The 18,409-nt window shown below is 43.1% G+C and overlaps 1 protein-coding gene across 3 annotated transcripts in view; it reads right to left on the bottom strand.

The window, feature by feature from the left end:
• The window catches only part of LOC132768002 (ultra-long-chain fatty acid omega-hydroxylase-like), a 50,380-nt gene that overhangs the window by 20,920 nt on the left and 11,051 nt on the right, over positions 1-18,409 (bottom strand). The window contains exon 3 of one of the 3 annotated variants that reach the window (XM_067464048.1): positions 6,061-6,205. The exons of 1 other annotated variant lie outside the window; for it this stretch is intronic. In XM_067464048.1, coding sequence (XP_067320149.1) covers positions 6,061-6,205 — 145 coding nt within the window. Of the gene's footprint in view, positions 1-6,060; positions 6,206-11,330; positions 11,476-18,409 lie in introns of all 3 variants that reach the window. One more of the 3 variants, XM_060763528.2, reaches the window with a different exon arrangement.

The raw sequence follows: 18,409 nt of genomic DNA, 5'->3' as shown, positions 1-18,409 counted from the left end.
TTTACGCTGCCGTATACAGCTCTTTCCTTGACTCCCCATAGAATGACTATAGCCAGGGGCGGCTTAACCCATTACACAAAGTAAGCATTTGCAGTATAGTTGATTTTGCCCAGGGGCGCTCTTGAGGCGCTCTTGGGGGAAAATAGACCTTGACATATGCGAGTTGCCGGTCCTGGGATGTATAGTTCACCTACAATCAAAGAGCATTCTGAACTCCACCAATGATGTAATTGAACCAAATATGGCACACTGAACTCCCACCATATTAGTGATTGGGGGGGGGGGGGGGCAAAATACTGTTTGCTTACCATTGAAAATTACCTAGGGCCGCCTCTGACTATAGCTGGATCTACATGGCCATATAATCCAGTTCAAAGCAGATAATCTGATGCTTGTGGAAAGAGACTATACCGAAAACACCCATTAGCTTCTCCCACCCTCCTTCCTCGCACATGTAAGGCCCTATCTACACTGCCACATTAAATCCTGATTAGGAGATTCCACCTGAACATGAGGAAGAACTTCCTGACTGTGAGAGCCGTTCAGCAGCGGAACTCTCTGCCCCGGAGTATGGTGGAGGCTCCTTCTTTGGAAGCTTTTAAACAGAGGCTGGATGGCCATCTGTCAGGGGTGCTTTGAATGCAATATTCCTGCTTCTTGGCAGGGGGTTGGACTGGATGGCCAATGAGGTCTCTTCCAACTCTATGATTCGATGATTCTGTGATCTGCTTTGAATTAGATTATATGGCAGTGTAGACTCATATAATCCAGTTCAAAGACGATGGATTATCTGCTTTGATAATCTGGATTATATGGCAGTGAAGAAGGGGCCCATGCAACTTGCATTGGCAATAGGAGTGACCTCTATGAAAAGAAAAAGAGATGATGCCATAAGTGGGACCTGGGGGAAGCTACAGAAAGTTAAAAGAAGCAAGAATCTCCTGGGAGATGCACAAGGAGCAGGATGGTAGATGCAGTGACAACACAGAGAAAAGTAATATATTAGGAGCTTTGAGCAGGAAAGCAGAGCAATAATGGCAAGGGAGATAGTTAAAGATTATACATTCTTTCAAGGTAACTGCTCCTTGCAGTCATGCCGGCCACATGACCTTGGAGGTGTCTACGGACAACGCTGGCTCTTCGTCTTAGAAATGGAGATGAGCACCAACCCTCAGAGTCAGACATGATTGGACTTAATGTCAGGGGAAAACCTTTATCTTTACCAAGTGAATCAATTTTTTTCTCAGCACATGATATGCAAATTATTTGTATTATTATAAGCCTCCATTATGTATTCAAAATTGCCTCACTTGTGCATTAACACACAGATCTTGGTGTTTTCTAGAATGTTGAAATTTAATTAGGAGTCCCGTTTCATCAGTGAAGGATAATTAAAGAATGTGAAATGCAAGATGGTGGAGATAAAAGGAAAGATAATTAATACAACAAACTTATCCTAGATCAATAGGCTAGATAGGTGCATACCATGACATTTTGCACCCCTCAACATTTTCTGCTACTGGAGCTCATGCCCAGAGGTGGCCCTAGGTAATTTTCAATGGTAAGCAAACAGTATTTTGCCCCCCCCCCCCCCAACCAATCACTGATATATATTTTCTGTTCGTCGTGGGAGTTCTGTGTGCCATATTTGGTTCAATTCCATCATTGGTGGAGTTCAGAGTGCTCTTTGATTGTAGTTGAACTATACATCCCAGTAACTACAACTCACATATGTCAAGGTCTATTTCCCCCCAAGAGTGCCTCAAGGGCGCCCCTGGGCAAAATCAAGTATACCGCAAATGCTTACTTTGCGCAATGGGTTGAGCCGCCCCTGCTCGCGCCCCCGAAATTGGAAGTTTAGCCTCACAACTCCATGTGTTTTATGAGTTCCCCATTAATGTCCTCTCCTATTTTATCTCATTACAGTTTTTTAATTGTGTTATCCTGTATATGTGGCCCGCCCATTGTTATCGTTATTGTGATTACGTTTATTAGAATGTTATTTTATAACTGCGTTTTTTCCTCTCTTTTATGTAATTTTGATGTTGTTGTTGTTATCTGTTGTTGTTATGCTCTGATTTTATTGCTGTAATATGTTGTCAGGGCTCGGCCCCATGTAAGCCTCTCCGAGCCCCCACCGGGGAGATGGTGGCGCGGTATAAATAAAGTTTATTATTATTACTAGCCATCCCTTGCCACGCATTGCCGTGGCCCTCATGGGGGTTCTGTGTGGGAGGTTTGGCCCAATTCTAACGTTGGTGGGGTTCAGAATGCTTTTTGATTGTAGGTGAACTATCAATCCCAGCAACTACAACTCCCAAATGTCAAGATTCTATTTTCCCCAAACTCCACCAGTGTTCACATTTGGGCATATTGAGTATTCGTGTAGAGTTTGGTCCAGATCCATCATTGTTTGAGTCCACAGTGCTCTCTGGATGTAGGTGAACTACACCTCCAAAAGCAAAGGACACTGCCCATCAAACCCTTCCAGTATTTTCTGTTGGTCATGGGAGAACTGTGTGCCAAGTTTGGTTCAATTCCATCATTGGTGGGGTTCAGAATGCTCTTTGTTTGTAGGAGAACTATAAATCCCAACAACTACAACTCCCAAATGACAAAATCAATTTTTTTGAGTGAAGGACATACATTGGGTTGTTAGGTGTATCGTGTCTAAATTTTGTGTGAATTAATCCAGGGGTTTTTGAGTTCTGTGAATACCACAAACGAACATTACATTTTTATTTATAAAGATTAGATACACAGGTTAAATTCTTCAGCTATGATGTTCTCTCTCATCCCCTAATTTACCTCTCAGCTTTACTGTGATCATAAATGGAGGACTCAATGAACTTTCTTGGAGGAATGGTGAGACACAATAACGGATGACAACAGTGTGTATGATGATGGTGACCATGATTAGGAAATAACATGAAATAGTTAATAGATTTTGGCCTTTCAAACTAGATGGGCGCTGTAGTTCACAAAGAGTGTCACAAAATCTCTCACTCAAATGTGTTTATTTTTTCTTTTTTAAAAAGGTCCTTAAACTATAGTAAAAAAAAAAAAAAAAGCAATGGTATTCCCCATAGTCACCTACGGATGTGAGAGCTGAACCATAAGGAAGGCTGAGCCAAGTAAGATCGATGCTTTTGAACTGTGGTGCTGGAGGAAAGTACTGAGAGTGTCTTGGACAGCAAGAAGGTCCAACCAGTCCATACTTCAGGAAATAAACCCTGACTACTCATTGGAGGGAAAGATATTAGAGGCAAAGATGAAGTACTTTGACCACATCATGAGAAGAAAGGAAAGCTTAGAGAAGACAATAATGCTGAGGAAAATGGAAGGAAAAAGGAAGAGAGGCCGACCAAGGGCAAGATGGATGGATGGATGGTATCCTTGAAGTGACTGGACTGACCTTGAAGGAGCTGGGGGAGGTGATGGCCAACAGGGAGCTCTGGCGTGGTCTGGTCCATGAGGTCATGAAGAGTCAGAAACAATTGAATGAATAGAACAACAACAACAAACTAAGCAGGTATTGTAGAAAAACTCTCAGAAGTATAATATCTGCTCTGGCATTAGATTTTTATACAATCTGAAGAGAAACCAGGGTATTAATTCTGGCATTAATAACATTCCCACCAACTGGGTTGTTGTAGGTTTTTTCGGACTGTATGGCCATGGTCTAGAGGCATTCTCTCCTGACGTTTTGCCTGCATCTATGGCAAGCATCCTCAGAAGTAGTGAGGTCAGGAGAGAATGCCTCTAGACCAGTGTTTCTCAACCTTCCTAATGCTGCGACCCCTTATTACAGTTCCTCATGTTGTGGTGACCCCCAACCATAACATTATTTTTGTTGCTACTTCATAACTGTCATTTTGCTCCTGTTATGAATTGTAATGTAAATATCTGATATGTAAAATATATTTTCATTCACTGGATCAAATACCTAATAAGCTCTAATTTGAATACAGATGGGGTTGGAGGGGCATTGGTTTTGTCACTTGGGAGTGGTAGTTGCTGGGATTTATAGTTCACCTACCATCAAAAAGCACTCTGAACTCCACCAACGATGGAATGGAACCAAACTTGGCATACCAAACTCCCATGACCAACAGAAAATACTGGAATGGTTTTCTGGGCATTGACCTGGAGTTCTGAAGTTGTAGTTCACCTATATCCACAGAGCACTGTGGACTCAGTGATGGATCTGGACCAAAATTGGCACAAATACCCAATATGCCCAAATGCAAACACTGGTGGAGTTTGGATAAAATAGACTTTAACATTTGGGAGTTGCAGTTGCTGGGATTTATAGTTCACCTACCATCAAAGAGCACCCTGAAGTCCACCAGTGATGGAATTGATCCAAACTTGGCACACAGAACTCCCATGACCAACAGAAAATACTAGAAGGGTTTGGTGGGCATTGACCTTGAGTTCGGGAGTTGTAGTTCACCTACATCCAGAAAGCACTGTGGACACACTACCCCATGACCAACAGAAAATATTGAGTTTTCTGATGATCTTTGGCGACCCCTCTGACACTCTCTCGTGACCCCCCCCCCAGGGGTCCCGACCCCCAGGTTGAGAAACACTGCTCTAGACCATGGCCATACAGCCCGAAAAAACCTACAACAACCCAGTGATTCCGGCCATGAAAGCCTTCGACAATACATTCCCACCAACTGCTTTCTATAAAATTTATGTCTTTGCCCCCCCTCCCTTTTTTTTTTTTTTTTACATTAAACCACTTCGCAAGGATCCCTCCTTGTTTGCTTTGATCCACTGGAGAAGGCTTAGCACCATGCCTCCCTTTCCAAAGCTTCCTCTTTACAAAAAAGAACACTGCTCCAACATGCTGAAGCTCATTGCTACCCCAGAAGGATTGGTTGGTCTGACTTTTGTTTTAAAAGGTGGTAACTGTTAGTCTTTTAAAGAACTGAGTCTCACAAGATAGTCTCACAAGAACTATCAATTTAGTATGCCAGTTAGAAAGGGTGAAAGGACAAGAAGCTATGCCAAAATTGGATTAACACTGATTATGGGAGGCAAAGTGTAATGGGGTGTGGTGATGGTTATAAAATAAACTTTTTAATGCATAGGTTTATTACAAGTTCAAAGTAAAGAACCGTTGCTCTTTAACTCTTTGATCCTGTTCCATACACTTGTTGTGGTTGTAAGCAGGATCTTTCAGTTCCAAGCAGATAACCTGGGATCAGAAACTGGATTATATGGCAGTGTAGATCCAGCCTGAGTTCAGAGAGCTGAGCAGGAATGCAGCCAGCAATAAGGACGGTCTGCCGTCTCTACTAGAGGTTCAGTCTCAGAAGGGAGAGGGCCTTCTCGGTGGTGGCCTCCTGACTCTGGAACTCACTTCCCAGGGATATTAGACATGCCCCAACGTTGGCAGTCTTTAGGAGGAGCCTGAAAACGTGGTTGTTCCAGTGTGCCTTCCCAGAATAAGGAGAACTCTCAGCAATATGTCCTCACAATGCACTTTAATATTGATTTAGGATGGACTGTGCTCCCTCATTTCTCTCCAAAAAATCCTATCCTAGTTATATTTTACCTTGTTCACGTCAGCATATTTTCAGTTTTAATCTATTACATTTGGTCCGGCCATTTAAAAAATTGTTTATGTCACTATTTATTGTTTTTTGTTTATGTGATTTATATGATTTGTATTTTATTGATTGTTTATTGATGTTGTGTTTATTGATGTTTTGTTTGATGTACTTTGGGCTTGGCCTCATGTAAGCCACACCGAGTCCCTTGGGGAGATGGTAGCAGGGTACAAATAAAGATTATTATTATTATTATTAGTAGTAGTAGTAGTAGTAGTAGTATTAGCAGCAGCAGCTCCATATAACAGCTCGGCACCCCTTTTCCCAACAAACAAGTGAACTTAGGAAAGTTACCAACTCCCAGCACTCCTCCACCCAGGATAGCTACAGCAGGATTATGGGAGTTACAGCCACCCAAAAGTAATTTCTGCAAGCTTGGTAAGGTTGTCCTTTCCGCCCCTCTACAATCACACATAGCTTCTTTGTCACCATCTACCTGATGCTCGGAGCACTGGAGCGATGGTCTCTGGATGGAAAAGTCTCAGAATAGGCATCCAGGGCCCAAACCACCAGACACAGGAGTAGACATACTGGGCAGCCAGACGCTCTGCATCCTTCAACCCCTCCTCAGTGCTCCGTGCCTAGGACAAGGATTGGCATTAGTAGATATGCCAACTCACTCCAACATGGAATCACCAGATGTTCCAAGTCTCCTTCAAGTGGAGTGGAAATCATGTTTCCTCTGTCCATGAACTTGGGGGGGGGGGGAGAGAACTGGTTAGCTCACCATTAGGGAGAGAAGACCCAGTCTTTCAGTACTTTCATCAAATTGGGGAAAGCAGGATGGAATAAGATTTTGGCCATGTTAGGCTTTGGGTTTTCCTCCTAGTGGAAGTCAACAATCACCAGGAGAGGCTGGATGAAGAATCCATACATGGCCATAATTCAACATGATTTGAATATCATCAATGGTGGGAACAAATTCTGGAACAGAGTTTCTGTAAAGTGACATTTTGCTTTATTACTCTGACACATTTTATATACATGAGGCTTAAAGTGGCTCTAGTGTCCAATGTATTGTGAATCTGAAGCTTAAAATGATACAAAATGCTTGCTGTCAATAGAAATGCCTACGTAGTTCATTAATGATAATCAAGTATTAAGTGAATAACTCTTGCTGAAGGTGACTGAAGGCTTCCTCTCTGAAAACGCTCTACTTCTTACATGATAATGTATTTCACTCTGTCAGGCTCCACAGCTGGATTATATCCATACCACACAAGCATAAGTGGATTGCCAAATGAATTTTTGGGCTATCAGTAGCCCAAAGAAAGCTAATACAAACCATTCATACACATACCCAACACAGTGATAATTGGGAGACAGGAAAGGAGCAACAGGATAAGCCAAAGGGAAAAGAAAGACACAGAAATATCCCAGAGTGTACAAAGTGGAGCAAGTGAGGACATTTAAATACTTAGGTCTTCATTTTGCGGCATCTGGGGCATGGACCCAACACCTAAAATGAAGCATTGCAAAAGCTGATAATGCTGCACAGGCAATTCATAAATTATGCAATCACAATTACCCGGGTTCCTTGCGCCCCTTTCTGAAGATTCTTAAGGCAAAGGTGTTCCCCATCGCTTTGTATGGAGCTGAAGTATGGGGTGAGCAAGACCCTTTAGTGGTAGAGAGATTCCAACTGCGCCACCTGAAAATTGGCTTAGGTGTGGAGAGATCATCCCTGTCAGCTGCAGTGAGAGCAGAGATGGGAGTACCCCCAATTTCCACTGTAATCCTGAAGAGGCAGATGAATTGGTGGTACAAAATAAGACAAATGCAACCACACAGACTCCCAGCCATATGCCTTCTAGAACAAGAAAGCCACAAAGAGTGGTCATCTTGGCTAAGTAGATTTGGTCACCCAGTCAGTAGGTTAGGTTTTGCCCCCCCATGAGTTAATAAAATTTGGGGCAAACGTATGCTCAATTGTATATCAAAGAGCCCTCGACATTAGGTTCTTGTGGGTTTTTTCGGGCTATAGAGCCATGTTGTAGAGGCATTTCTCCTGACGTTTCACCTGCATCTATGGCAAGCATCCTCAGAGGTTGAGAAGGTCTGTTGGAAGTAGGAAAAATGGGTTTATATATCTGTGGAATGGCTGGGGTGGGGCAAGGAGCTCTTCCCTGCTGCAGTTAGGTGTGAATGTTTAGCTGATCACCTTCATTAGCATTTGAAGGCCTGCCTGAGTCTGGGAAAATCTGTTGCTGGGAGGTGTTAATCTGTGCCTGGTTTTTTCCCTCTCGACCCTCGACATTGCTGCACAAAATGATCTAATGATCATAGCGCAAGCTAGAGCCACTCCATACCTGGCCAAATTTAAATGTAATCTGGGCATGGAACCTTCCCTCTCTTTTATACTTCCACTATATATTAGAAAACTTTTTACCCGGGCTAGATTTGAGCAGCTCAACATTAAGTCCAAGTTGGGACGACATCAGAATATTCCCTACATGAGGAGAACCTGTGGGTGACGTGAAGTAGATGCAGAAGTGGAGGACTCAGAACATTTTTTCTTGAAATGTCCCTACTACAACAAGATCCGGTCTTACTACCTAGAGCCCCTGCTGGAGAATCATACTTATTTAGAGAATAAGGAGAAATTGCACATACTCCTACAGGGTTCAGATAAAAACTCTATTTTAAAATTGACCCTTTTTACGCAAAAAGCACTGGCCATCCGCGAGAAGATGGAAGCAGAGAGAGGTGACCTTGCTGCCATCAACAAAATTCAAACTTAAAAACTTAATATGGACATGCCACTAGTTTTACCTACCCGTGCCCCTGTCCAAACCCTACTTTAAGGAATTAACCAATTTTTAACCTTTTAATTTTTTATCTTGTAGTTGCACAATCATTTAGAAGCGGGTTGACAGGCCAGTAGGCCGGGATGCCTTGTATTTATATACGGTTTTACTGTATGTAGGGGCAAGTGTGTATGTTTTGTATGTTTTGCATGTTTTGATGTGGTCAAAATTGACTAATCAATAAAGAATTGTTGTTGTTGAAATATCCCAGAGCAAGCCTGCTAGATCCAGATCACCTGCTAGATCATCACTATTTTTGCTATCACAATAGTTGTGATGCATTGATTCAGGCAAGTTGCTGTATTGCAACTTAGATCCCTTCCACACAACTATATAAAATCCATATTGAACTAGACTATATGGCAGTGTGGACTTAGATAACCCTGTTCAAAGCCGATATTGTGGATTATCTGCCCTGATATTCTGGGTTTTATGACTGTGTGGAAGGGCCCTAAGTGAGAATAATGAAGTCCTTGGTGTAGCTCTTAGTTATGACTTTACTAGTTCTTTCCAGTCTTTCTCACATGCCCTTCCAGATGTTGTTGGAATGTGGCTCCCAGGTGTCCTCACCATGCAAACTGTTCAACAACATCAGGAGGGCCACATGGTTTACATTCCCTTCAAGACCTTGCACTTTGCACTTACTCTGAGTCACATATCTGCAGTTTAGATATGATAAGTCAACTGACCTACAAAGCTTTTTCTAAAACGACAGCCACTGGAGTGTAATGGTTATAGTACTGGAGTCAGGCTTAGGAGAAGGTTTGATTGGAACTTGAGAGATCTAAGTTCAAATCCCCATCTGGACATGAAGTTTATTACGTAACCTTGAGGCAGTTGTTCACTCTCTCAGCTTGAACTCCCTCAAAGGACTGTGGATGTGGCAAGGAAGAACATGGAGTGGGAGTGGAGAGGCATACTGAGCCCCATTTGCCCCTGTAGTTTATCTCAGCCTCTGCAAGAGTTGGTTGATTTTTTTCTGGACTTAGAATCAAAGAAATATGGTATTATCCTTGAAGATCCCCTGGGCTGGAGTGTTACCAGTACGCTGATGACACTCAGCTAGTGCTGAGGATGGAGAGCAGACCAGACTCTGTACCCGATTGTTTCCATCAGTGCCTCGAGGCCGTTACTGGATGGCTGCGTGCCAGCAGATTGAGGGTGAATCCAGCAAAGACGGAGATCCTATGGCTGGGTCAACCGGGCAGTGGGGATATCCAGCTGCCTACCCTGGATGGCAAGGCACTACACCCGTCATCATTGGTAAAGAGTCTGGGAATCCTTTTGGACGCTCTGCTGACGATGGAGGCCCAGGTCTCCGCCGTTAGCAGAACCGCTTTTTTTCATCTGCGGCAGGCTAGACGGCTGGCCCCCTACTTGTCCAGGGATGACCTGGCTACGGTGATCTAGGCTACGGTCATCTCAAGACTGGACGACTGTAACGTCCTCTACATTGGCCTTCTTCTGTCGGTAATCAGGAAGCTCAAGTTGGTACAAAATGCAGCTGCTCGGCTTCTTGTGGGAATTCCAACGTACCATCAAGATTACTAAGATCGTCTGGAGAGGCCCTGCTCTCGGTCCCACCGGCCTCACAAGCGCGCCTGGTGGGGACAAGGGACAGGGCCTTCTCGGTGGGGGCCCCGCGACTCTGGAACTCTCTCCCACCGGAGGTCAGAACCGCCCCGTCTATCCTGACATTCAGGAAATGGGTGAAGACGTGGTTGTGGAGACAGGCTTTCGATGAATGAGATAGCACCCTAGGATTGTGGATGGAAGATGAGGTATACTTGTTTTTAATATGACGACTGACCACCGTAGTTTTAAATATAGTTGTTATTTTAAATGAGTTATTGTAATTATGAACAATGATATTTTACTGATTGTATGTTTTTATGGTTGTAAACCGGGCTCAGTCCGTCTAAGAGGTGAAAAGCTCGGTATAGAAAACTTTGAAATAATAATAATAATAATAATAATAATAATAATAATAAATAATTCCAATGAGATGCCACATAACACCAATCTTACTACAGCTGCATTGGTTACCAATTGAGTGCCGGATCACTTTCAAAGTGATGGTACTCACCTTTAAGGCCTTGCATGGTCTGGGGCCGATGTACCTGAGGGACCGCCTCATCCCCTACCAACCCCAGAGATCCCTCCGTTCTGAGGACCAAGATCTATTGGAAATTCCCAGTGTCAAGACCTTGCGTCTAACAACAACCAGACACAGAGCCTTTACAGCAGTGGCACCATCACTCTGGAATACTCTGCCACCTGAAGTCCGTGCCTTGCGGGATTTATCAGCTTTCCGCAGAGCATGTAAGACATGTTTCGACAGGCCTTTGATCTCTGATATTGTTGTTTTTAAATTGTTTTAAATTGTTCTTAAATTGTGTTAGATTTTAGCCTGTTCTTGTATGCCGCTCCAAGCCCCAGGGGAGTGGTGGCATATAAGTTTGAATTATAAATAAATAAATAAATCCAGTTATTATAGTTAGTTTTGCATCTGGATCCCTGGAATACATTTACACTTAATACATTTAATGCAATGTTACACCACTTTAACTGATATGATTAAATGCTATGGGATTCTTGGAGTTGTAGTTTTACAATACCTCTTTAAAGACTGTTGCTGCCTCACCAACTCGTATCATGATTCCATAGCCCTGAGCCATGTCAGTTGAATGGTGTACAACTGCATTCCTTCTACAATGTTGATATAACCTTAATCTGGAAAAGCTCCACATTAGTGCCTGTATTTAGCCAACGTTTCTCTCTATCAACCAAGGGGCAATTTTTATAATCTCTGTGGAGGTGATGTAGAGAGAAGGCTGCTCCGCTCTTGTGGGACTCCCCTTCCACTCCCACATTTTGCCACAACCCACCATCACAGTACCTGGGGCAGTCACAACTGGCTTGATATAGTCAGGATGGACCAAGCTCACGATTGGCAAAAAGGGCCCCATCCACGTCAGAAAGGCTGGGGAAAATGTGGCCACCAACTTGGCCACTGTCACCATGCCCTCCTCATTAGGATAAACCTGCAAGGGAGAGAAGCAGTGAGTCTGGTGCTATCAGGAGAGGAATGGGCACAGCTGTTGGTGGGCTTCTACAAGTGGGAAGCAGGGCAAAGACATGCCTTTTGATAGGAAAGCATTGGGCTTGGATTACAGCTATTGGGCAGCAGTCATAACATGTGGCTGCTATGATACCATCCTAGAGAGCACTAGGTTGAAGAGTGTACAGTTTATGGAAAGAACCTTGAAAGCCATTTTAATGGTTTCTTATGTCCCAGCAACACATAAGGTTTGCGTGGCTGCACTAAGCAGAGCTTGTTTCCTCACCTAGCCTACATTTTATTGCATACCTCATGTTAGGCTTTAAGCTCTTGCCAATATATTGGGGGGGGGGGGGGGGATGTCAACAACTATGACTACTATTTTGTTTCAGGCTTCATGCTAAGTCTTGACAGTATATTTGGAGATCTCGTTTAGTTTCCGCTCTTGGTTCAGGCTTTAGGCCTTAACCAGCATACTTAAAAAAATTATTTATAAATTTGTCCAACAAAAATTATAAGCATACATTCTTCTCTCTTTTTACAGTATCTTAGACAAAAGAATATGTCATATGATATATAATCTAACAGTAAAAAATCATCAAAAACATCTTCAATCATATTTCTTATTATTATTTTTAAATTTCCATTACAACTTATACTGCATATAACTCTATCACACACCTTTTATCCACTTATACATATTGTATTTCTTTATAATTATTATTATACCATTTTCCCCCTCTTCCTCTTACCCTTAGTTTGTGCCCCCTTCACCAGGACCAACCAACTTGTGTTGTTTCACCATTCCAAAATATCATTGTTTCTCTTGCTGGCTTATACCCCTTTCCCTCATTAAACTCATACTCGATAAATTTCCCCCATATTTTCCAAAAGTCTGTTTGTTTCCATATTCCCCTTTTAATTTTAATATTGCAAGTTAGCTTATCATTAATCGCTATATTCCAAATTTCCCTATACCATTCTTCTAATTGAATTTCTTTTTTTTTCTTTCCAGTTTTTTCGTATTAACAATTTAGCTGCTGTTATGAAATTAGAAACCAAGTCTTTCTCCTCTTGTAAGGGAATTATATTATTGTGTATAAGTAATAATGCTAATTTTGGTGCAAAGACGACCCCTGACTTTTGAGAAGTTTTTTTTTTTGGGTTAAAAAGTAGTCTTATATGCTAGAATATATGGTAATTAACACGTCAAAGGCTAGTGGACTACACTGTTAAAACATGTAGGACCATAGGCTTTGATAATGGTGTTTAACAACTTTTCCAAGGACTCTGTAACCAATGCCAAATCCTGGAGAGAATGTGTGGAGTGCTTTGCCACCTGCCACATGCACCCATTGTGAGCCTCTGCCAAACTCAGAGAAAACTTCCACATTGGTCTGGAGTTATAATTGCCTGGTTGGCAATATTATCCCACTTGTAGTGATGGCAATCCCAAGATAATACAACATGGGGAGTGCTTTGCCATAAGCAATTGTTGTGAACCTTTGCCAAACGCAGAGAGAATATGGCAAGTGCTTCCAGCTTTCGGTTGGAGTTGTAAGTGCCTGTTTGGCAATATTATCCCATTTATAGTAGTGCAGTGATGACAATCCTAAGAGAATAGACTAGAGCAGGGGTCCTCAAACTTTTTAAACTGGGGGCCAGTTCACTGTCCCTCAGACCGTTGGAGGGCCGGACTATAGTTTTTTAAAAAAAAAATCAATTAAAAATTCCTATGCACATTGCACATATCTTATTTTGCTGTGTGGAAGGGCCCTTAGAGGGGGTTCTTTCTAGCCCTCTTTAGGCAGTAATTCCAGGAGCAGAGAATGGGAAATCTTCCTATTTCTAGTCTGAACAAAATCTGGCTACCAGTATTAAAAAAAACTCTAAAATTATAACTGTAAATAAAGAACAACACTCAAACACAGGGGAACTCCAGACAAAAAACAATCAGGGCCAGCTAATCACCTCTCAACAAAGTATTCTCCCTAAAAACTGTCAGGCTATGAAATGGCAATCAAGGTGGCCAATTGAAACATTCATACCTGCCTCCAACAGACAAGAATTCTTTCTCCCGCCCTGGATCTTCCACAATTTTCCTAGTTAAAGGTTTTCCTCTGACATGAAGCCCAGTCGTGTCTGACTCTGGGGTGTGGTGCTCATCTGCATTTCTAAGTCGAAGAGCCGGCATTGTCCATAGACACCTCCAAGGTCATGTGGCCAGCATGACTGCATGGAGTGCCGGGGCAGCCTCCCTTGGCTGGCTCACGTTGCCCATTGGGCCCGATGGGCAGCGTGAGCCTGCCAAGGGAGGAGCAGCCCCGCACGGCCTACTCGCGCATAAAGCACCTCGCGAGGTGCTTTACGTGCGAGTAGACCACGCGGAGCACCTGACCTTGGCTGGCTCACGCTGCCCATCGGGCCTGATGGATAGCGTGAGCCAGCCAATGGAGGGGCACTGTGGGGGGGGGGGCACTCCTCCTCCGCGGGCCGAAAGTGGACCGCGGGCCGTAGTTTGGGGACCCCTGGACTAGAGTATAGGGAATGCTTTGCCATCTGCCATAAGTAATCATTGTGAGCCTCCATCAATCCCAGAGAAAATGTGGGGAGTGCTTCTGCATTGGGCTGGAGCTGTTAAGTGCCTGGTTGGCAATATTACCCCATTTACAGTGATCTAATATTGGGAAGTCCAAGAGGGATAGAGCATGGGAAGTGTTTTGCCATCTGCCAAAAGCAATTGTTATGAGCTTCCACCAAACCCAGAGAGAATGTGGGGAGTGCTTCTACGTTGTGTTGGAGATATAAATACCTGGTTGGCAATATTATTGCATTTGTTCATTTAAATTACAGATCCAACATTGGTTGATGTCAAGCCCTCATCTGTTGATACAGTTTGATTTTGGGGGCAGAAAGGTAGACCCATGGATGTCACCTTAAGACACGATTTGGTTTGAGTGATGTGGTCATAATCAAAGGTGGCAAAGACATGGGGGAAGGCATTATCAGGCCCAGGCACTGTGTATTATTTTGTAACCAATACATTACCAATTAAAAGCTGTTTTCAGTTTTTTTAAAGACTTGAAACTTTGTAGATAAAATAGAAATTCGATTTAATTAGGTCAATATAAAATATAGAATGAGTCATAGAATGTATTGTCGAAGGCTTTCATGGCTGCAATCACTCAGTTCTTGTGGGTTTTTTCGGGCTATAGGGCCATGTTCTAGAGGCATTTCTCCTGACGTTTCGCCTGCATCTATGGCAAGCATCCTCAGAGGTAGTGAGGTCTGTTGGAAATAGGACAATGGGTTTATATATCTGTGGAATGGCTGGGGTGGGGCAAGGAGCTCTTCCCTGCTGGAGCTAGGTGTGAATGTTTCAACTGATCACCTTCATTAGCATTTGAAGGCCTGGCTGAGCCTGGGAAAATCCCCTGTTGAGAGGTGTTAAGATGTGCCTGAGTCATAGAATTTCAATTATTTTGAGTTATGGACCTACTCTTCATGATTCGGTTTTTAAAAAGTCTCTCTCCCCCCCCCCCCCCGCCCCCGCCGCCCTTCTGAATCTTTTTTCTGACTATGGGCCTGATCACTTCTACCTCATATTAGACTGTGTTGGGGAGAGAAACTGAAGTCCCTGCAAGGACAGGGAGTGAAGTCACTGCAAATGTTGGTAAACGATTGCAGTGACTCATCATGAGTAAACAGTCCTTGAACTTAAAAGAAACTCACGAGGATGACTCCAGAAACAGGTTCATACCAGATTTCAGGACCAAATGAGTGACAAAGCAGATACGATGTTTCTTTTACATGTTTGACTTTTGCAAAAGAGTAGCCAGCGAGGATCAGGAGCAAACAGACAGGAACCCATGGCTACATCTACGCTGTGAAATGAATGCAGTTTGGCACCACTTTAACTGCAATGGCTCAATGGGATCCTGAAAGTTGTGATTTGGTGAGGCACCAGCACTCTGTAGCAGAGAAGGCTAAAAGCTCATAACACCACAACTCCCAGGATCACATAGCATTGAATCATGGCAGTCAAGCTGCAAAGGTTCTGTAGTACAGATGCACACAGGCTTTAGCTCTGTGTCTCCATCATAGGGTGTCAAGTAGAATCTCTGCCCTGATCATTTCCAAGCAGAGGAATTCGTGGCTTGTATGACACTGGGGAGAAGGGATTGCGATTAAAGATTATGGTTGGACAAAGGACAAACTTAACTCTGAAGTCTTAAACACATTCTGTCTCAGACTGCTCATTTCTTTACTCATCCCACTCCACAATTTAGTTTTAAAAATACGTGATAAACATCACAGCTCATCTGGTTATATGCCAACTTTCTTCAGTGCTTGTTTGCTATTGGCAGTACTCCACTTTGCCACCTTTGAATTAATGCCCACTTCCATCTTGGCAGCTGTATCCCAGGGAAACTTTGCCTCCTCAGAGGTTTCTGTCAAGAAACCAGCCTGTGCAAGATCCCATCATCAGATATCCCCAACACCATGAATCTTGGACCAAGACACAGTGGAGCAGGAATTGGTGGAGGGAAGATTTGGTGTGCTGCATAATTCTCCCTCTCCAAACCAAACAGGAATGGCAGGGTGCCTGTTATGAAAAGAGTTGGTGTGAGCATTTTCGGAGCATGATTCCCAAAATGAAGGTGGTTAGACACTACCAGGATTTTGCTCTTGGCAGACTTTGTCCAAACTAGGCCACATGCCTCTCCCATTTTCTGTGGCTGAAAGAATACAGCTGATGGAAGCCACAATGAAACAGATTGAGGCTCATAGATCAACACACAAGACTAAACTATTATGTGGCTGCATTCAGAAAAGCTTGCCTTTCTCTTTCACTTCCGGCTTCTCATGGAAAGTAAAAACAAACAAAAAAACACCTTAAGATAATAACATATTACTGTTGCATTTTAGGTAGTTAGCAGCTTGAAAGGTAGGTTTATATTGACTCAGCCATTTTAGGTTAGCAGTCTTACTGAGGGTGGCTATATCTTTTTGTGCTTCTATATCCAAAATTCTTTGTATAGCACCCTTTCTTACTTGGTCATTTGAGGCGCAGGAGACAGGAAGCCCACAGCTTCTTATATAATTTATCAGATGTGTAATCCAGGAGGTCTAGTAGGCACAATTTTGGGAGTCTATCAGGCTCCATTACATTGATTTTACACCAGTAATTGTACGCTCTAGGTTTAGACTGTGCATTGATTGTGTAAATTTCCAGTTCTGCTCTTGCTGCAGCAGCGGAGGTCCTTTTATCTACTCCCAGTATACTTCTCAAGTGCTGGGATTGTGCTTATTCTATTACTGAGATGGAACTTAAATTTATTTATTTATTTATTTGCTTCATTTGTTAACCGCCGCTCTCAGCCCTAGGGCGACTCGTGGCGGTGTACAACACACAACAAACATATTATACAATAAACTACCATGACACTATCAACAACATAACACTAATACACTATCATCTAACTACACTAAAATAATCCGCTTCGTCTTATCATAGAATCATAACCAATCTCGTAGTCTACATTCCGTTCCAGTTGTCATTTCCAGTTACCGTAGCATTTAGTTAAATGCCTTCTCAAAAAGCCAGGTCTTCAGGCTCTTCCGGAAGGACATAAGGGAGGGCGCCTGCCTGATGTCAACGGGGAGGGTGTTCCACAGCCGGGGGGCCACCACTGAGAAGGCCCTATCCCTCGTCCCCGCCAGACGTGCCTGTGAGGCAGGCGGGATCGAGAGAAGGGCCTCCCCAGACGATCTCAAGGTCCTCGTGGGCTCATAGGCCGAGATGCGGTCCGAAAGGTATTTTGGGCCAGAACCGTTTAGGGCTTTGTAGGATAGCACCAGCACCTTAAATTGGGCCCGGAAGCAGATCGGCAGCCAGTGGAGCTGGGACAACAAGGGCGTTGTGTGCTCCCTGCGTCCTGCTCCTGTTAGTAACATGGCTGCCGCGCGCTGGACTAGCTGAAGCTTCCGGGCCGTCTTTAAGGGCAGCCCCACGTAGAGAGCGTTGCAGTAGTCAAGGCGGGATGTGACCAGAGCGTGTACCACCGTGGCCAAGTCAGACTTCCCAGACTTCCCAACTTAAACCCCATACTTCTGCTGCATATAAAAGCATAGTTGTAACCTTAGCTTTATACATTTTAATTATTGTGATATGGCCTAAGGGCTAATCAGTAAAATTACTACTACTACTACTATATTGCTGTTGCAGGTAGGGGAAAGGTTGGACAATATTTGGGGTAGGCAGGGAACTTTTTTTTTTGTCGTGTCAGGAGCAACTTGAGAAACTGCAAGTCGCTTCTGGTGTGAGAGAATTGGCCGTCTGCAAGGACGTTGCCCAGGGGCATGATTTGATGTTTTATCATCCTTGTGGGAGGCTTCTCTCATGTCCCCGCAGTTTATTTATTTATTTATGTATTTATTTAGAGTTTTTATAACCCAGTCTTCTCGACCTCCAAGGAGGGACTTAGGTCGGCTAACAACATAAGATTCAATACAATAAGAAAAAACAGTATAGATCATCAATATAAAATACATTAAAATACAATTCATACTATTCGTACAAGTTACAAAAAAGTCAGTTCGTCAGAGTGAATCACAAATTCATCGCCATCCGCCAGAAAGGTCAGCAGTTATTTTGCCAATAAAATCTGTTAGGCTCTATTCAATCCTCACAACATTTTGTGTGTCTCTTTGTGGAAGATTAACCCCCAAATCTTCATAATACCAATTTCCTCAAAATGATGTTCAAGTTAGTTTTCTATCCAAAGGAGGCTTTTCATCTGATTGTATGTAAGGTTTTAAAGCAGTGCTCTTTGGGAATTAGTTATACTCCACAACCTAACTCCATATATCTATATCTATATATCTATATCTATGGTGGTTGTGTTATCATGGAC

The sequence above is a fragment of the Anolis sagrei genome, chromosome 2 (assembly GCF_037176765.1).
Source record: "Anolis sagrei isolate rAnoSag1 chromosome 2, rAnoSag1.mat, whole genome shotgun sequence".
NCBI classification, from domain to species: domain Eukaryota; kingdom Metazoa; phylum Chordata; class Lepidosauria; order Squamata; family Dactyloidae; genus Anolis; species Anolis sagrei.
The sequence above is the reverse complement of the archived record's forward strand: the minus strand, read 5'-3'. Positions and strand labels throughout refer to the sequence as shown.